General features: G+C 53.8%; 2 protein-coding genes across 3 annotated transcripts; both read left to right on the top strand.

The window, feature by feature from the left end:
- The first annotated feature begins 252 nt into the window (after positions 1-252).
- CHMP7 (charged multivesicular body protein 7) lies at positions 253-8,117 on the top strand. Of its 2 annotated transcripts, none has more exons than XM_027906957.1 (10): positions 253-614; positions 1,571-1,745; positions 2,205-2,390; positions 3,062-3,195; positions 3,563-3,611; positions 4,412-4,531; positions 4,753-4,851; positions 5,454-5,514; positions 5,982-6,143; positions 6,437-8,117. In XM_027906957.1, the coding sequence occupies exons 1-10, from the start codon at positions 325-327 to the stop codon at positions 6,499-6,501; spliced, it is 1,341 nt and encodes a 446-aa protein (XP_027762758.1). In that variant the 5' UTR covers positions 253-324; the 3' UTR covers positions 6,502-8,117. The 2 variants fall into 2 exon arrangements, with proteins under 2 accessions (XP_027762758.1, XP_027762756.1); XM_027906955.1 differs by having other exon boundaries at positions 5,979-6,143.
- A 3,207-nt stretch (positions 8,118-11,324) lies between these two features.
- On the top strand, positions 11,325-12,635 carry LOC114069857 (D(1) dopamine receptor-like). The gene has a single exon (XM_027906946.1). The coding sequence runs from the start codon at positions 11,325-11,327 to the stop codon at positions 12,633-12,635; it is 1,311 nt and encodes a 436-aa protein (XP_027762747.1).
- Positions 12,636-13,405: the final 770 nt, after the last annotated feature.

The following is a 13,405-nucleotide window of genomic DNA, read 5'->3' as shown; positions in this document are numbered from 1 at the left end:
TATATAAATATATTTATTCCCAAGCAGTCCCTGCAGAGCTGCCCCACCACCCGCGGTGACATCACACATGACATCACACATGACACCACGCATGACGTCACACTAAGCCCCACCCCTGGGGTGCCAGGGGGGCGGTTCTTTTGGGCCCCTCCCTCCCGGGCCGTACCACCGCTCGCTTTGAGGGGGGGGGGAACAGCGCGGGCCGTACCAAGCCCCGCCGCAGGGGTGGCGCTGCCCCCGCGCAGGCGCCGTGCGCGGCTCCCCTGAGGCGGGCGGGCGGCCGGGCCGGGCGGAGGCCGCGGCCGGAGCCGGGGGCTCGCGTAGATGTGCAGCCCGGGGGGGGCCCCCCCCGGGCCGGCCCCGGCCGGCGACCTGCCCCCGGAGTGGGACAGCGACGACGAGCGCATGGCCTTCCTGTTCTCGGCCTTCAAGCAGAGCCGCGAGGTGAACAGCACCGAGTGGGACAGCAAGATGGCCTTCTGGGTCGGGCTGGTGCTGGCCCGCGGCCGCGGCAGGGGCGCGGTGAGGACCTGCCTCAGGGAGCTGCAGAACGGCTTCGAGCGGCGGGGCAGCGTCCCGCTGGGGCTGGGCACGGTCCTCAGGGAGCTGCTCAGGTAAAGGGGGCCGGGGGGTGGGGGGGTGAAGGGAGAGCGTAAGGAGAGATGGATGCGGGAAGGGAGAGATCCCTGTGCCGGTGTGGATGTCGGGAGTTCTGCCCTGTGAGGCCCAGAGGAGCTGTGGCTGCCCCTGGATCCCTGGAAGTGCCCAAGGCCAGGTTGGAGCGACCTGGTCTAGTGGAAAGTGTCCCTGCCCGTGGCAGGAGGTGCAATGAGGTGATCTTTAAGGTCCTTCCAACCCAAACCATTCCATGATTCCATGATTCCATGACACGGGGGACAAGGCTGCTCCTGCCTGGATCTGGGGGGATGCAGGGACAAAGCTGAGAAGCCCCAGAACGGGAGGGCACGGGGTGGGACTTGGCTGATCTTTCAGCTCCCTTCCCACCCAAACCATTCCAGGAGTCAGGCTGGACGGGGGAATTTGCGAGGCAAAGCTTGGCAGGGAGTCAGAGGAGCTCACCCTGCTGCTACTGTGGCGCCCCAGCTGCCCCTGGCACTGGGGATGTGACAAACTGGTGTTTGCATCCAGGTGTTTTGTGTTGTGAAGTTGGAGCCAGGGAGTGATGGCTTGGAGAGATTTCAGAACGGCAGCATCTCTGTCTGTGACACCCAGATCACTAGATCTGAGAACTGCAGTTTAGTACAGAATTGAAGTATCCTGGAATTACCAGTTACCCCTTCTAAGAACTGCCCCTTGCCATCCATTTCCTTGTGTGATGCTTCCTTGGTTTCAAGTCAGGAAACTGGGAGAAACTCACAAAACTGGAAAGACAGTAAAGAAAAAACTGGAAATATAGTAAAGCAAACATCCTTTGGGTCCAGAGGAAGCCTGGGAGGAGTGGAGACCAACAGGATCTGTCCTTAGGAACTGCCCCTGGGGCTGGGGATGCACAGGGTGTCCGAGGTTTAGACTGGCTGTGTTCAGCTCCACCTGAATATCTTCTCCTCAGACGTGGGAAGCTCCAGAGGGAGTCAGACTTCATGGCCAGCGTGGACAGCAGCTGGATCTCCTGGGGTGTGGGAGTTTTCATCCTGAAGCCCCTCAAGTGGACTCTCTCCAGCGTCCTGGGGGACAGCAAAATCCCTGAGGAAGAGGAGGTCCTGATTTACGTGGAGCTGCTTCAGGTGAGTGTTGTCGAGGGCATTGCATCTCCAGGAAAACCAGGAGTCATTTTATGTGCTGGGAAAGAGCTGGGTGGATCTTCATTCGTGGCCCTGAGGTGCTGAAAAGCCTGGAGGGAGATGGATGGGGTAATCTGGGAATAAGATGTGATTTAGATCTATAGATGCTGTTTCAAACTAACATAGTGAAGACGATCCAAAGGCTGGAGCCCCTCTGCTCTGGAGCCAGGCTGGAGGTGTTCATCTGGAGAAGGGAAGGCTCCAGGGAGATCTGAGAGTCCCTTCCAGTGCCTAAAGGGGCTCCAGAGAGCTGGAGAGGGACTGGGGATAAGGGATGGAGGGACAGGACACAGGGAATGGCTTCCCACTACCAGAGGGCAGGGTTAGATGGAACTGTCCAAGTTGTCACCTCCAGTGTGTGTGGGAGGAGCAGTGGGAGCTGTATCCCTGCTTTCCTTGCAGGAGAAGGCAGAGGAAGTTTATCGCCTCTATCAGAACTCCACGCTCTCCTCTCACCCCGTCGTGGCCCTCTCGGAGCTCCAGTCCCTCTGTGCCGGTGTGTGCCCAGATGAAAGGACCTTCTACTTGCTGCTGCTCCAGCTGCAGAAGGAGAAGAGGGTCACGATCCTGGAACAGAATGGAGAGAAGGTACAGGGTCAAGGTGACTGCTTTTGGGTGGTATAACCCCTGTCTTGCATTCCATCTGCCCAGACAGAAAACCTCCTCGGTGGAACGTGGGCGTTCTTGGTCTGGAAGGGGTAAATTCCGTGTACCCCACAGTTGTAACGGGGTTGTAGGTGAGGGGAAATCCTCATTCCTGGCTTGTGTGATGGGTTCTGCAAACGATTTTTTAATATTTCTTTTTTAATTTAAGAGCTAAAAAGTTGTTAGGTCTGCCTGCAGGTTGGCTGTTCCCGGTTACCCAGAGTAAAATCTTTCCATTCCATTGGAATCAGCACAGAATTCCGTTCTGTGTGAAAAGGTTTTTGTGTCAATGCCTAGGTACAGGCACTCTCAGCTCTGACAATGGCACGTTCCTCTGCAGTGTCCTGAAGTCCTTGGAAGGGCTGTGACATTCCCATCCATTTCCAGAGCCCCAGGACAGCTTTAAATCCTCAGGGTGTTCCACAAAGGCTTTTTTTGCTTTCACACCGATGTTACTTGATCCCATCTGGTTTAATATCAGATCCTGTGCTGGCTGGGGCATCCCCATCACTCCACAGCAAGGCTTAAACTGGGAGTGTGAAAGCATCTTTTCCTTCCTTCCAAGTGAAGGTATTTTGGGAGCAGGTGGCTCAAACCTGTGGTTCTCTTCGCAGATCGTGAAGTTTGCCCGAGGTCTCCACGCCAAGGTCTCCCCGATGAACGACGTGGACATCGGGGTGTACCAGCTGATGCAGAGCGAGCAGCTGCTGTCACAGAAGGTGGAGTCCCTTTCCCAGGAAGCAGAGAAGTAATTCTGGGGAAGGGTGGTGGGAAACAGCGTCTTGTGTGATGTGGAACTCTGTGGCATAATTAGAACGAAGCCGCTTTCTCTGTGTTCTTCTCCCTGTTCGTGTCCCAGCCGTGTGGTAGGGCAGCTTTCCCAGTCTTTGTTCCCTGTGCCCGTGAAAACAAGGTGTGAGGAATGCTTGCAAAGATTTGGAATGCGTTCAAGGAGACTCCTTCTGGGAATCAGCAGCGATTTAAGGGTGGTTGTATCCCAAGTGCACCCTTACTGGTCACCTCAGGATCAGGGCAAGGCACAGGGGGTGGTTTCTGGTTTGTAAAATCACTGCTGGCAAAGGAATGAGTTTCTTTTCCTTCTTTGCATCTTCCAGGTGTAAAGAGGATGCCCGGAGTGCTTGTAGAGCTGGGAAAAAGCAATTGGTGAGTGGGACTGCGAGGGAATTGTCCTTGGAGCTGGTCCATAACTACAGATAATGACCAGGGTTAGACACTGGGGGTTGAAGTGGTGGCTCTGAAGCCTCCTTAAGGTGAGGATAAGGACACATTTATCCAGAGTGAAGGGAAATGGAAACAACTCTTCAAAGCAGCAGTTGTCTTGTGTGCCTCAGGGATTGCTGGGTTTTTTATGACACTTTCACTCAATCTCCTGAGTTGAAAGGGACCCACTTAGATCATCAAAGTCCACCTCCTCGCCCTTTTCTCCTTTAATATTTTTTTTTTTATTTGGCAGTTAATTTTTTTCTTTGCAAACCACAGTGATTTCTGAACAAAATTTGCACCAGCTCAAATAACATATTTCACAACCCTCCTCTGATTTTTTTTCTGCTGTCCTTTCAGTATGATGCAACATGCTCCAAATGCCTTTTTTTTTTTTCTTTTTAAATCAACACAAAAATCCTTTTTTTTTTTTTTGAAGGGAACGTCATCAGCCAGGAATCTGAGCTGACTTGCAGGTGCCAACTGGCACATTTTCTATAGCCTGACCTTTCCAAAATAGGAATCCAAGACTGCTTCTGAGCAACCCAAAGTGATCCAGGAATACCTGAGTGCCAGGAGGACACTTGTTTGTCCCCCCCACCCTTTAGAGCTTCATCCCAGTTTTCTCATGGTGGGAACAAGCTCGGGGAATTGAAGCCTCTTCAGATTTGTGTGTAAACGTGTCCTAACAAGTGCAGCTTTGTTTGGTTTGTGACCCAAGGGCGTGTCTGTTGTGTCCCCAGGCCCTGAGGTGTCTGAAGTCCAAGCGGAGGACGGAGCGGCGCATCGAGGAGCTGCACTCCAAGCTGGATGCAGTGCAGGGAATCCTGGATCGGATTTATGCCTCCCAGACTGACCAGATGGTACTGTGGGCCTTTGATCTTGTGCTTCTCACTCTTCTCACTCGTGGCAGCTTCCTGTGTCTGAGGGGTGGGATTTTATTCCCGGGGTCTCCCCCTGGTTGAACCCTCTACTGGCTCCGTTCTCTGCTTTGATATTTCTCTGAAGGGTCCAGGGAGAAGCTTCTTGTTTGTTCTTTGTTACCAAGGTGCATTTTCTTCCTCTTTTGTGTTTTGATTTCTAGGTGTTTAATGCCTACCAGGCTGGTGTGGGAGCTCTGAAGCTGTCCATGAAGGATGTGACTGTGGAGAGGGCAGAGAACCTGGTGGATCAGATACAGGAGGTACTGGAATAGCAGCACAGCTAAAAGGGACAAATGAGTGGATGTTCACAGCAAACCTGTGAATTAATTAAACCCAAATGTCTATGCTGAGGCTTCTGGTGCAGTTTCTGTCACCAGAGCAAACCGACTTAATTTTTATCTCAAAGATCAGCAAGAAGAGGTTTGCAGATAGCTGTGGGTTTGGTTTTATGTGTTTACATTAAATCCGTGCATTTCTTGTGTTTTTTTCTTTTTGCTCGGCAATGTTGGGCAAGGACACACCTTTCCTAGAAAATGTTTAAATGTGTTAAAAAAGGAATATAAGTCTAACCTTTGGAAGCTGGAATGCAACTACGAGCATAAACCAGCTGCCTGACCCATCATCTTCTGCAGTCCAGTAAGGGAAAGGAGAGGAGTTAATTCTGAGTGAATGAAAATGAATCTGTCTGCATAAGCTGGTATGAGAAACAGCAAAGGATTAATTTTTTTTTTAGCAGTGTCAGCTCAAATTGTGACTTCATGCTGCTTTTAAGTCAGCTCTTGAATTCTTCCTGTTTGACAAAGGCAGGTTCAGTAAGAGAGAGGTTTAAATTCCACACCCAACTCTGTGTGTTTTTCCTCAGCTCTGTGACACTCAAGATGAAGTAGCCCAGACTCTGGCTGGAGTGGGGATCAATGGCCTGGGTATGTCCTGGGGTTCTCACCCTTTGCTCCTCCCTTCCCTGCTGTCATCCTTTCCCTGCAGATTGGGATTTGGGCCTCTCCAAACCCTTGTAGCCTCCAGTTGCTGCTGGATTTCAGCTCTTTGAGTTGTGTAATGTTGATTTAACTCTATTTTTAGAGCGGCTGCTGCTTTGTTTTTTTGAAGTGATGAGCTTTTTCCTCTGGCCTGTGTGTTGCTGCAGCTTGTTTGTCTCTGCTGAGATGTGCCAACACTCCTTGGCCTCGGTGCAGAGGTTTTTCTGATGGGAGAAATCCTTTTCCCCTGAAATCAGCACCGGATTTTCAGACCTTTAGAGGAAGCACAGGAAGTTCCTCATGAGTAGCGAGGGATGGGAGCAATAATACCTGTGTTTCACTCGGGTTTCCACCTGTGCTGGGAAGGTGCCACTTAATTCTCCTTGGAGCTGAGTGTTTTCTTTCACCAGCAGAGATGGACACCGAGGAGCTGGAGAAGGAGCTGGACAGTCTCCTCCAGGACTCGACCAAGGAGCCTGTGGATCTGCCTCCTGTTCCCCAGAAGGTGCTGAATCCCCCCATTTCTGATGCCGAGCTGGAAGCTGAACTGGAGAAGCTGACAGTCTGTGATGGAGGTAGGGGTGGCTGCGTGCTGCACTGTCCCTGGATCTGTCTGGCACAGGGGTAAATAGGCTTCCATTTTCAATTCCTTGCGGGAATCTGTTGATGAACAATTACACAGGACTGTCCATGTAGTTTTCTTCCTATTTGGGCAGCTGATAATCCCAGTTTTCAGAGCATCCTTTATCAAAGATGTTTCCAGGAGAATGCAGAGTAGTGAAGTGCTGGGACACTCTGGAATTTTATTTGCTGGTTGTGGCTGTGGTTGATGAAACCTGACCTCTCTCTGTTGCCATTTTCTTCACAGATTTGGCACAAAAGGCTGCATCTGCTTCCTCTGAACCCAAAACAGCTCTGGGACTGAATCTCTGAAGACCCAACAGAATCCTGTTGCTGCTGTTTGGGAAGTTGTCTTAAGGTTCCCTAACTCATGACTAGAACTTCTAAGGAGAGGGCTCACTCTCTCTTCCTCTCCATGGATATCACTTTGCTCAGCAACAGGATCTCCTGCCATGACAATCCACTCTGGAACTGGCCCCAGCTGGTGTTTGTCATCTCTGTGCCAACATCTGCACTGGTCTCAATCCGACTGGTGACCCCAGGTTGCTCTGACATCCAGTCTTCCCTCCTGGGAATACAATTCCAGTGAAGATAAAACTCTTCTGTGTCCATAACAGTGCTCATTTTTCTTTTCTTTTCCTTTTTTTTTTTTTTCTTTTCATTTTTATTTTTCTTCCTTTGCTGTGGCTGATGTTGAGATTCTGAGTTGCAGCAGTGTTGCAGTTGCTCAACATTTGGCTGTTTGGTGTGGTGGTTTGGAACACTTGGCACATAAATCCTGACCTTGACATACCTGCAACAAGCTTAAAACACCTGGTGATAGTTCTCCCCCTCCCTGTGTGTATCTTTGCACGGTCGTGGACAACTAAACACTTTAACTGTTACCTTTGTAGGAGATTTGGGTGCCGCTCCTCCTAGAGGGCAGCAATTGCAAGCACAGGACAAAAGAATTCCTCTTTCTGTAACGACATTAAGGCCTTAAAAGGGGGACCTGCAAAAGATTCCAGTGAAGGAGTTTCAGGCTCTGTCAAAGGCTGGGGGTTGCTGCTCATCCAACTTTTCTGCTTGCTCTTACTTGAAATTCGAGCTGTTTGCTGATTTTTGCTGTTCTCCCCTGTTAGCAGAACTCCTTGGGAGCTGCAGGGGGGCTGTGCTTGGGGTTCTCATGGAGTGATTTGGGAGGAGGGATGCACTGTTCCCCCTTCTGGGAGAGCATAGCTTCGTGGAACAGCCTTGCCTTTGCCTTTCAGCCTCGCTATTGCAATCACACAAGGTTCTGTGTTGCCAGAAAGCCCCAACCCAAAACTCTCTGAATGTTTTTGATGCACAAAACCCCCCCCACCCTGAGCACACCAACTGCAGCTGGTTTGGGGGCTGCGAAACCCCTCCTCTTTTGCAGGTCACTTTTTTGTCCCCTCGTGTGTGCGCGTGGAAGAGCAGGAATCCTGATCCCTGAACAGCTGAACTTCCAGGAGGGGGAATGTGCTCTTCCCTGGGCTCTCTGTGTGTGTGGCAGGGGAGGGACTGGCTGCCTGCTGAAGGACAGCCAGCCCTCCTCTCCCTGCACCTCTCCCTGACTCGGAATGTATCCCCATCGCCACTCCCACGCTGCCTCTTGTCCCAGGCTAAGCCCTGGGATGGCAGCCTGGGGGGGTGGAAATGGGAACTAGGGCTGGAATTCCCACATCCCTTCAATTATTTATTGGCCACCCAGCTTCAGCCCCAGAGGACAGGGATGGAGGTGACAGGTGTCCCCAGGGTGCTGCCTTGGCTGGGGCTCTGCTGTCACTTTGTTCACGAGCGCAGGCTCTGCCAGGGGAGGTGTCCTGGATCCAGCTCACAGTTCACCCAGGCTGTACATGGAATTCTGTAAAATGACTTGAAACTCTGTATTCCTTTCCTTTGGAAGTAAACAGGAGAAAAACCTCTGTGTTTCTGCCTGCTTGTAAATAAAGGGGAGGGGAGGAACCAGAGTGCCAGTGGGACCTCCTTTGCTTCCCTGTCCCCTTCCCTGTGCTTTCCCTGTTCCAGCTGTGCTGCTGCACCTGTAAAACCAAATTTCTCCTCCTGAAGGAAGCTTGGAATTTCCAGGCTGCTGATCTTGTTTCCTCTGGCTCAGCTTTGACCCGAGCTGGCGTGTTGGGCCCTCGAGAGCTCCCATGTGTTTTTTTTTTTGCAGGCCTCGGGTTTTGCTTCAAACCTGGAGCTTTGCTTTTAAAATCCCTCATTTCTCCCCTGCTCTCAGGACTTGTCCCGTCTCTGCCAGTCCAAAGGCATTCCTGCAGGAATAACCACTCTCCTGGGATTCTGTGGTGCATCTGCCTGTGCCAGCCATGCTGGAAGAGGCACTGAGGAGTTAAACCCGAGCAGCTGCTGCTTGATTTCAAGTGGCTGGTTAATTTTCTTCCTTTGATGCAAAGTGGGATGTAATCAAGATGGCTGAATGGAGAATTTTAAGTGTATTTTGGTGAGACAGCAGGGGAAGGAAATCGAGGGCAGCGTCGTGCTGGGTGAGGAAATTAAATATAAAAACCTAGAGCTGAATTGCCACCAAACTGGAATATTATCATATTGGAGTGCTGTTTAAAATAGTACTTAACTTGAGTCTTAGAAAAAAAATAGCTGCTTAGGGAAGGAAATGTAGCAACTGTTTATTATGATACAAAGCAGTGAGCAGTTTTATCTGTAGAGATTTGATCCTGCAGGCAGAGGAGTTGTCTGTGAACATGAGCCTGTGTTTGTTTGCCTGTGACAGCAGAATTAGCAGTGATTTCTGTGTTAGGTGCACTCCAAGATGCTCAGGAATTGGGTAATAAATTGGATCCCTTCCCCATCCCAACTTCCCCCGCCAGCCCAGCTTTGGAATTCTGCTCCAGCCCAAGTTGTGTGTGAGGGCCTTCCTTAGATGGGCGGCCTCACGTTGTGCCAGGGGAGGTTTAGATGGGATAGTCCATGGAAAGGGTTGGATGTGGCACTTGGGGACACGGTTTGGTGGTGGCCTTGGCAGTGCTGAGTTCATCAAGTTGGACTTGACGGTCCTGGAGGTGTTTCCCAACCTTAGCAGTGTTATGGTTCTATATTTGGAAGCTCCTGAGGAGGAGGAGCTTCCTCCTTGTGTCTCGAGGAATGATTTCCTGGAATGTCTCCTGGCTTCCCAGGTGCCAACTAAATGTGCCAGGAGCTCCCACTCCAAAGCCCTGCTGTGTGCCAGGTCAGCTGCCTTGGCTGCTGGCTCGGAGAGCACTGGGAGTGCCTTCTTACTTGTGCCTCCTACCCTGGATCCCCAAAATCTTTGTGCCCAGTGTAGGGATTAGGAGGAAAATGCCCTTTGGGGCCCAGAGGACAGTGCATCCCTGGGGGTTAGTGCTCTGCCAGGGTCCTGGGCAGGCATGGAATCATGGAATAGATTCCATGAGCTGGAAGGATCACTGATCCAACAATCCCAGCCTGTCCCTGAGAGGATCATCCAAACCCTCCTGGAGCTCCGGCAGCTTCGGGGCCGTGACCAGACCCTGGGGAGCCTGTTCAGTGCCCGACCACCCTCTGGTGGGGGAAGAACCTTTTCCCTGAGATCCAACCCAACCCTGCCCTGACACAGCTCCGCGCTGTTCCGATGAAGCGCTCGGGAGGAATTCCGCCCCAAGAATTCCCACGGGAAGGCGCCGATCCATGAGCCGGCTCCTGGTGCCACCTAGCCGCTCTGCCTGGGATCGGCCCCTTTGGCAGGCGCTGGCTGCAGACGGTGGAACTAATGAGGCTTAATTAAACAAAACCCTGGCGAGTAAATGCCGTGACGTGCTGGCAGCGAGCGCCGCGGACACCCCGAGCGCCGTGTTTGCTTTGGGAGCGAGCTGGGGGGGCTGCGCCTTCCAGGGAATAATCGCGCCCTTGTTTGGGAATCGCTCCTGGGCAGCTCCTGCTCCCTCCGGGCTCGTGCAGACTCCGGGGTCGGGGGGTCAGGGGATGGAATCCAAGCGCAGCAGAGCTGCCGGAGTGTGGTTTGGCCGCTGCTCCCTCCAGGAGCGCGGGAGGGACAGGCAGAGGCCCAGGGCATCGGCTGGGCACGGCCACGCTCAGAGGGAATTACTGAACGAGGAGGGGAATCAATGCTGAGCTGTCTCCCTGCGTGTCCAGGGTCACCTGCAAACCTTGGGCTGCCCCTTCCCACCTTGGCCAGGTCACCAGCCAGGCTCCTCTCGGCAGCAGGTCCCCGTTCAAGCAGCTGTCACAGAGCCAGCTCTCAAGGGAAAGGCCTCAGGAAGGACATTTCTTGATCAAAGGACATTTCTTGAAGGACATTTCTTGCTCAAATGAGCCCATTCTCCTGCAGAGCACCTTTAGCTATGAAATGCTCGGTTCCAGGGCTAAACTGTGCCTTACTAGGTCCCACCTGGCTCCTAATCCTGTGGTTTTCCTCCTAAGGTAAGAGGGGAGAGTCTTGCAGAGCCCTTGGCCTGTGCAGTGAATTTAGGTGCCTTTTGTTTGGAGATCACTCCAAATTTCTGTGCTGATTTGCACTGAAGGCCCTCAAATCCCTCTTGAATGTCATTTTGCCCCTTCAATCATCTGGTCTCATTCCCAGGCAACTCTCCCTGTCTGCTGTGGGTTCTTCAGAGCTCACAGGGACAGAGACACATCCCACCTGAGCGAAAACCAGAGGCAATCAAGCACCAGAGGGAAGAGCAGCCGGGTCTGTGAGCAGGGAGGGTCCATCTGCACCAGCAGAGAGAGCTCAGATTCCCTCTGGCTTCTGGCAGCAAGTGCCAGCCTGGCCACGGAAGGGCTGGCATTCTGCAGCAGGCACAGGATCACCAGGAGACGAAGAGGAGCTGAGAGGGAGGAAGGTTTGCAGCAGAGCCTTTCCAGCTCCCAGAGGTGAGTGCCAGCTCCCTGGGAGCAGCAGGGAAAGGAGAGTGGGCTGGGAGGCAAGAGGGAAAATCCGAACGCCACGCTGGCAGCAGGAGACCCGGGAAGGAGTGAGAGCTTCCAGCACCTCTCCCTGAGCTGGGTGTGAGAGCTGGAGTGCAGCTGGTGCTTCTGAGATGTCTGTGGAGCAGTGAAAATGGGGTTTGGATGCCGGTGGGGACCTGCAAAAGCTGTGGAGCCTCTCCAGGGACTGGGAAAAAAAGGTACCCATGGATGGGTTTTACTCCTCGGCGGGAGGAGAGGGGCAGGACGTGATCAATGACACCAGCTGGGCAGAGGAAAGCAGCTCCAAGCTGTCCTTCCGTGTGGTGACAGCTGCCTTCCTCCTCCTCCTCATCCTCTCCACGCTCCTGGGGAACACCCTGGTGTGTGTGGCCGTGCTCAAGTTCAGGCACCTGCGCTCCAAGGTCACCAATTCCTTCGTCGTCTCCCTGGCGGTGTCCGACCTGCTCGTGGCTGTGCTGGTGATGCCCTGGAGGGCTGCCACCGACCTGCTGGGGTTCTGGCCCTTTGGGGGGCCCTTCTGCGACGTGTGGGTGGCCTTTGACATCATGTGCTCCACAGCCTCCATCCTCAACCTGTGCATCATCAGCCTGGAGCGCTACTGGGCCATTTCCAGCCCCTTCCGCTACGAGGGGAGGATGACGCAGCGCGTGGCCTTCGTCATGATCGGGGTGGCTTGGCTGCTGTCCCTCCTCATCTCCTTCATCCCCGTGCAGCTCCAGTGGCACAAGGATCACAGGCTCCTCGGCCAACAGCAGCCAGGCTTTAACACCTCCAGGGAGGAGGAGAGCTGTGATTCCAGGCTCAGCAGGACCTACGCCATCTCCTCGTCCCTCATCAGCTTCTACATCCCCGTTGCCGTCATGCTGGTGACCTACACCCGCATCTTCTGCGTCGCCCGGCGCCAGATCCGCAGGATCTCCTCCCTGGAGAGGGCCAGGGGGCACACCCAGAGTTGCCACAGCCCTCGGGAAGCCTCCCCCAAGAGCTCCTTCAAGAAGGAGACCAAGGTCCTCAAGACCCTCTCCGTCATCATGGGCGTGTTTGTCTGCTGCTGGCTGCCCTTCTTCGTGCTCAACTGCGTGGTGCCCTTCTGCGAGCCAGGAGAGCTCCCTTGCGTGGGCCAGAGCGTCTTCAACACCTTTGTCTGGCTCGGGTGGGCCAACTCCTCCCTCAACCCCGTCATCTACGCCTTCAACGCAGATTTCCGCAGGGCTTTCACCGCCCTCCTGGGCTGCGGCTGCCCCAGCAGCGCCGTGGAGAGGCTGAACCTCAGCAACGAGCCGGCGTCCTACCAGCACGACACCGCCTTCCAGAGGGAGCTGGCGACCCTCAGCCACCCCCAGCTTCTCCCCCACGCCGTCCTGAGGGTGGAAGATGCCGAGGGCTCCTCGGAGAGGGTTCCCCAGGTCTCCTCACCCTCTGGTGATGCATCCCTGGCGGTGATGCCCGTGGGGGGTGACGTGGCCATCTCGCTGGTGAAGGTCCCGCCTCTCACCAGCAGCGCCTTCCACTGAGGCCTGGGAAAGGGAGGAGGGCGGTGGGATGGTCTCCACTTCCCCAGGGGGCCGTGCAGGAAGGAGGGGATGGATTTGCCCTGGTAACTCCCTTTGGCTCATCTCTGACTGCACCTTCCCTGGAGCCCCCGGGTCTGTGCTTGGGAGCAGCTTGTCTGTGTTGCAGGATGGATTTGGCAGGGTCTGCTCTGGCCATGGAGTGGGAATCAGCCTCTCTGAGCTGGGACATGCACAGCTGGGGGCAGCCTGGGGTGGACATAAACTGTGTTTTATTCCCTGGATGTTCGCTTGGAGCCTTTGGGAACGAGGGAGTCTGAGCCCTGAAGATGTTAAAGCAAGAACCCCATTCTGGTCTCTGTGCCTCCACCACACCTTCCATCAGCCAGACCCTCCTTTTCCTAGACTGTTTCATCCCCCCTGTACTTTGTTCTCCCTCTAATTCCCTTCCTCCCTCATTTCATCAAGGATCCATCCGCTCAGCCTCCCTTGCTGCCTCATTTCAATAACAAAGGCTCCTTACAAGCCCTCCTTGCTCCCCTGTGCTCCCTAATCAGCCTCTGGGAGCTCGTGTCTGATAACTGGGGGCAGGAACAGCCCCCAGCATTTCATTCCGGCTGTGACAGGTGACTTTGGGAAAGTGTTTTGATCCGTGCCTGGTTAAACCCTCTCAGTCATCTTGGATCCGAGACATCTTTAGCTCCCTGGCGCGGCAGAAAAGCCTCTCCCCCCTCCCCAGGAAACGGGAACAAAGGGGAAAATCAGAAAGTGAT

This window comes from Empidonax traillii, unplaced genomic scaffold, assembly GCF_003031625.1.
Source record: "Empidonax traillii isolate 1590-97213 ecotype Southwest subspecies unplaced genomic scaffold, ASM303162v1 scaffold1379:size164548, whole genome shotgun sequence".
In the NCBI taxonomy this organism is placed as follows: domain Eukaryota; kingdom Metazoa; phylum Chordata; class Aves; order Passeriformes; family Tyrannidae; genus Empidonax; species Empidonax traillii.
This window is presented reverse-complemented; position numbering and strand designations above follow the sequence as displayed.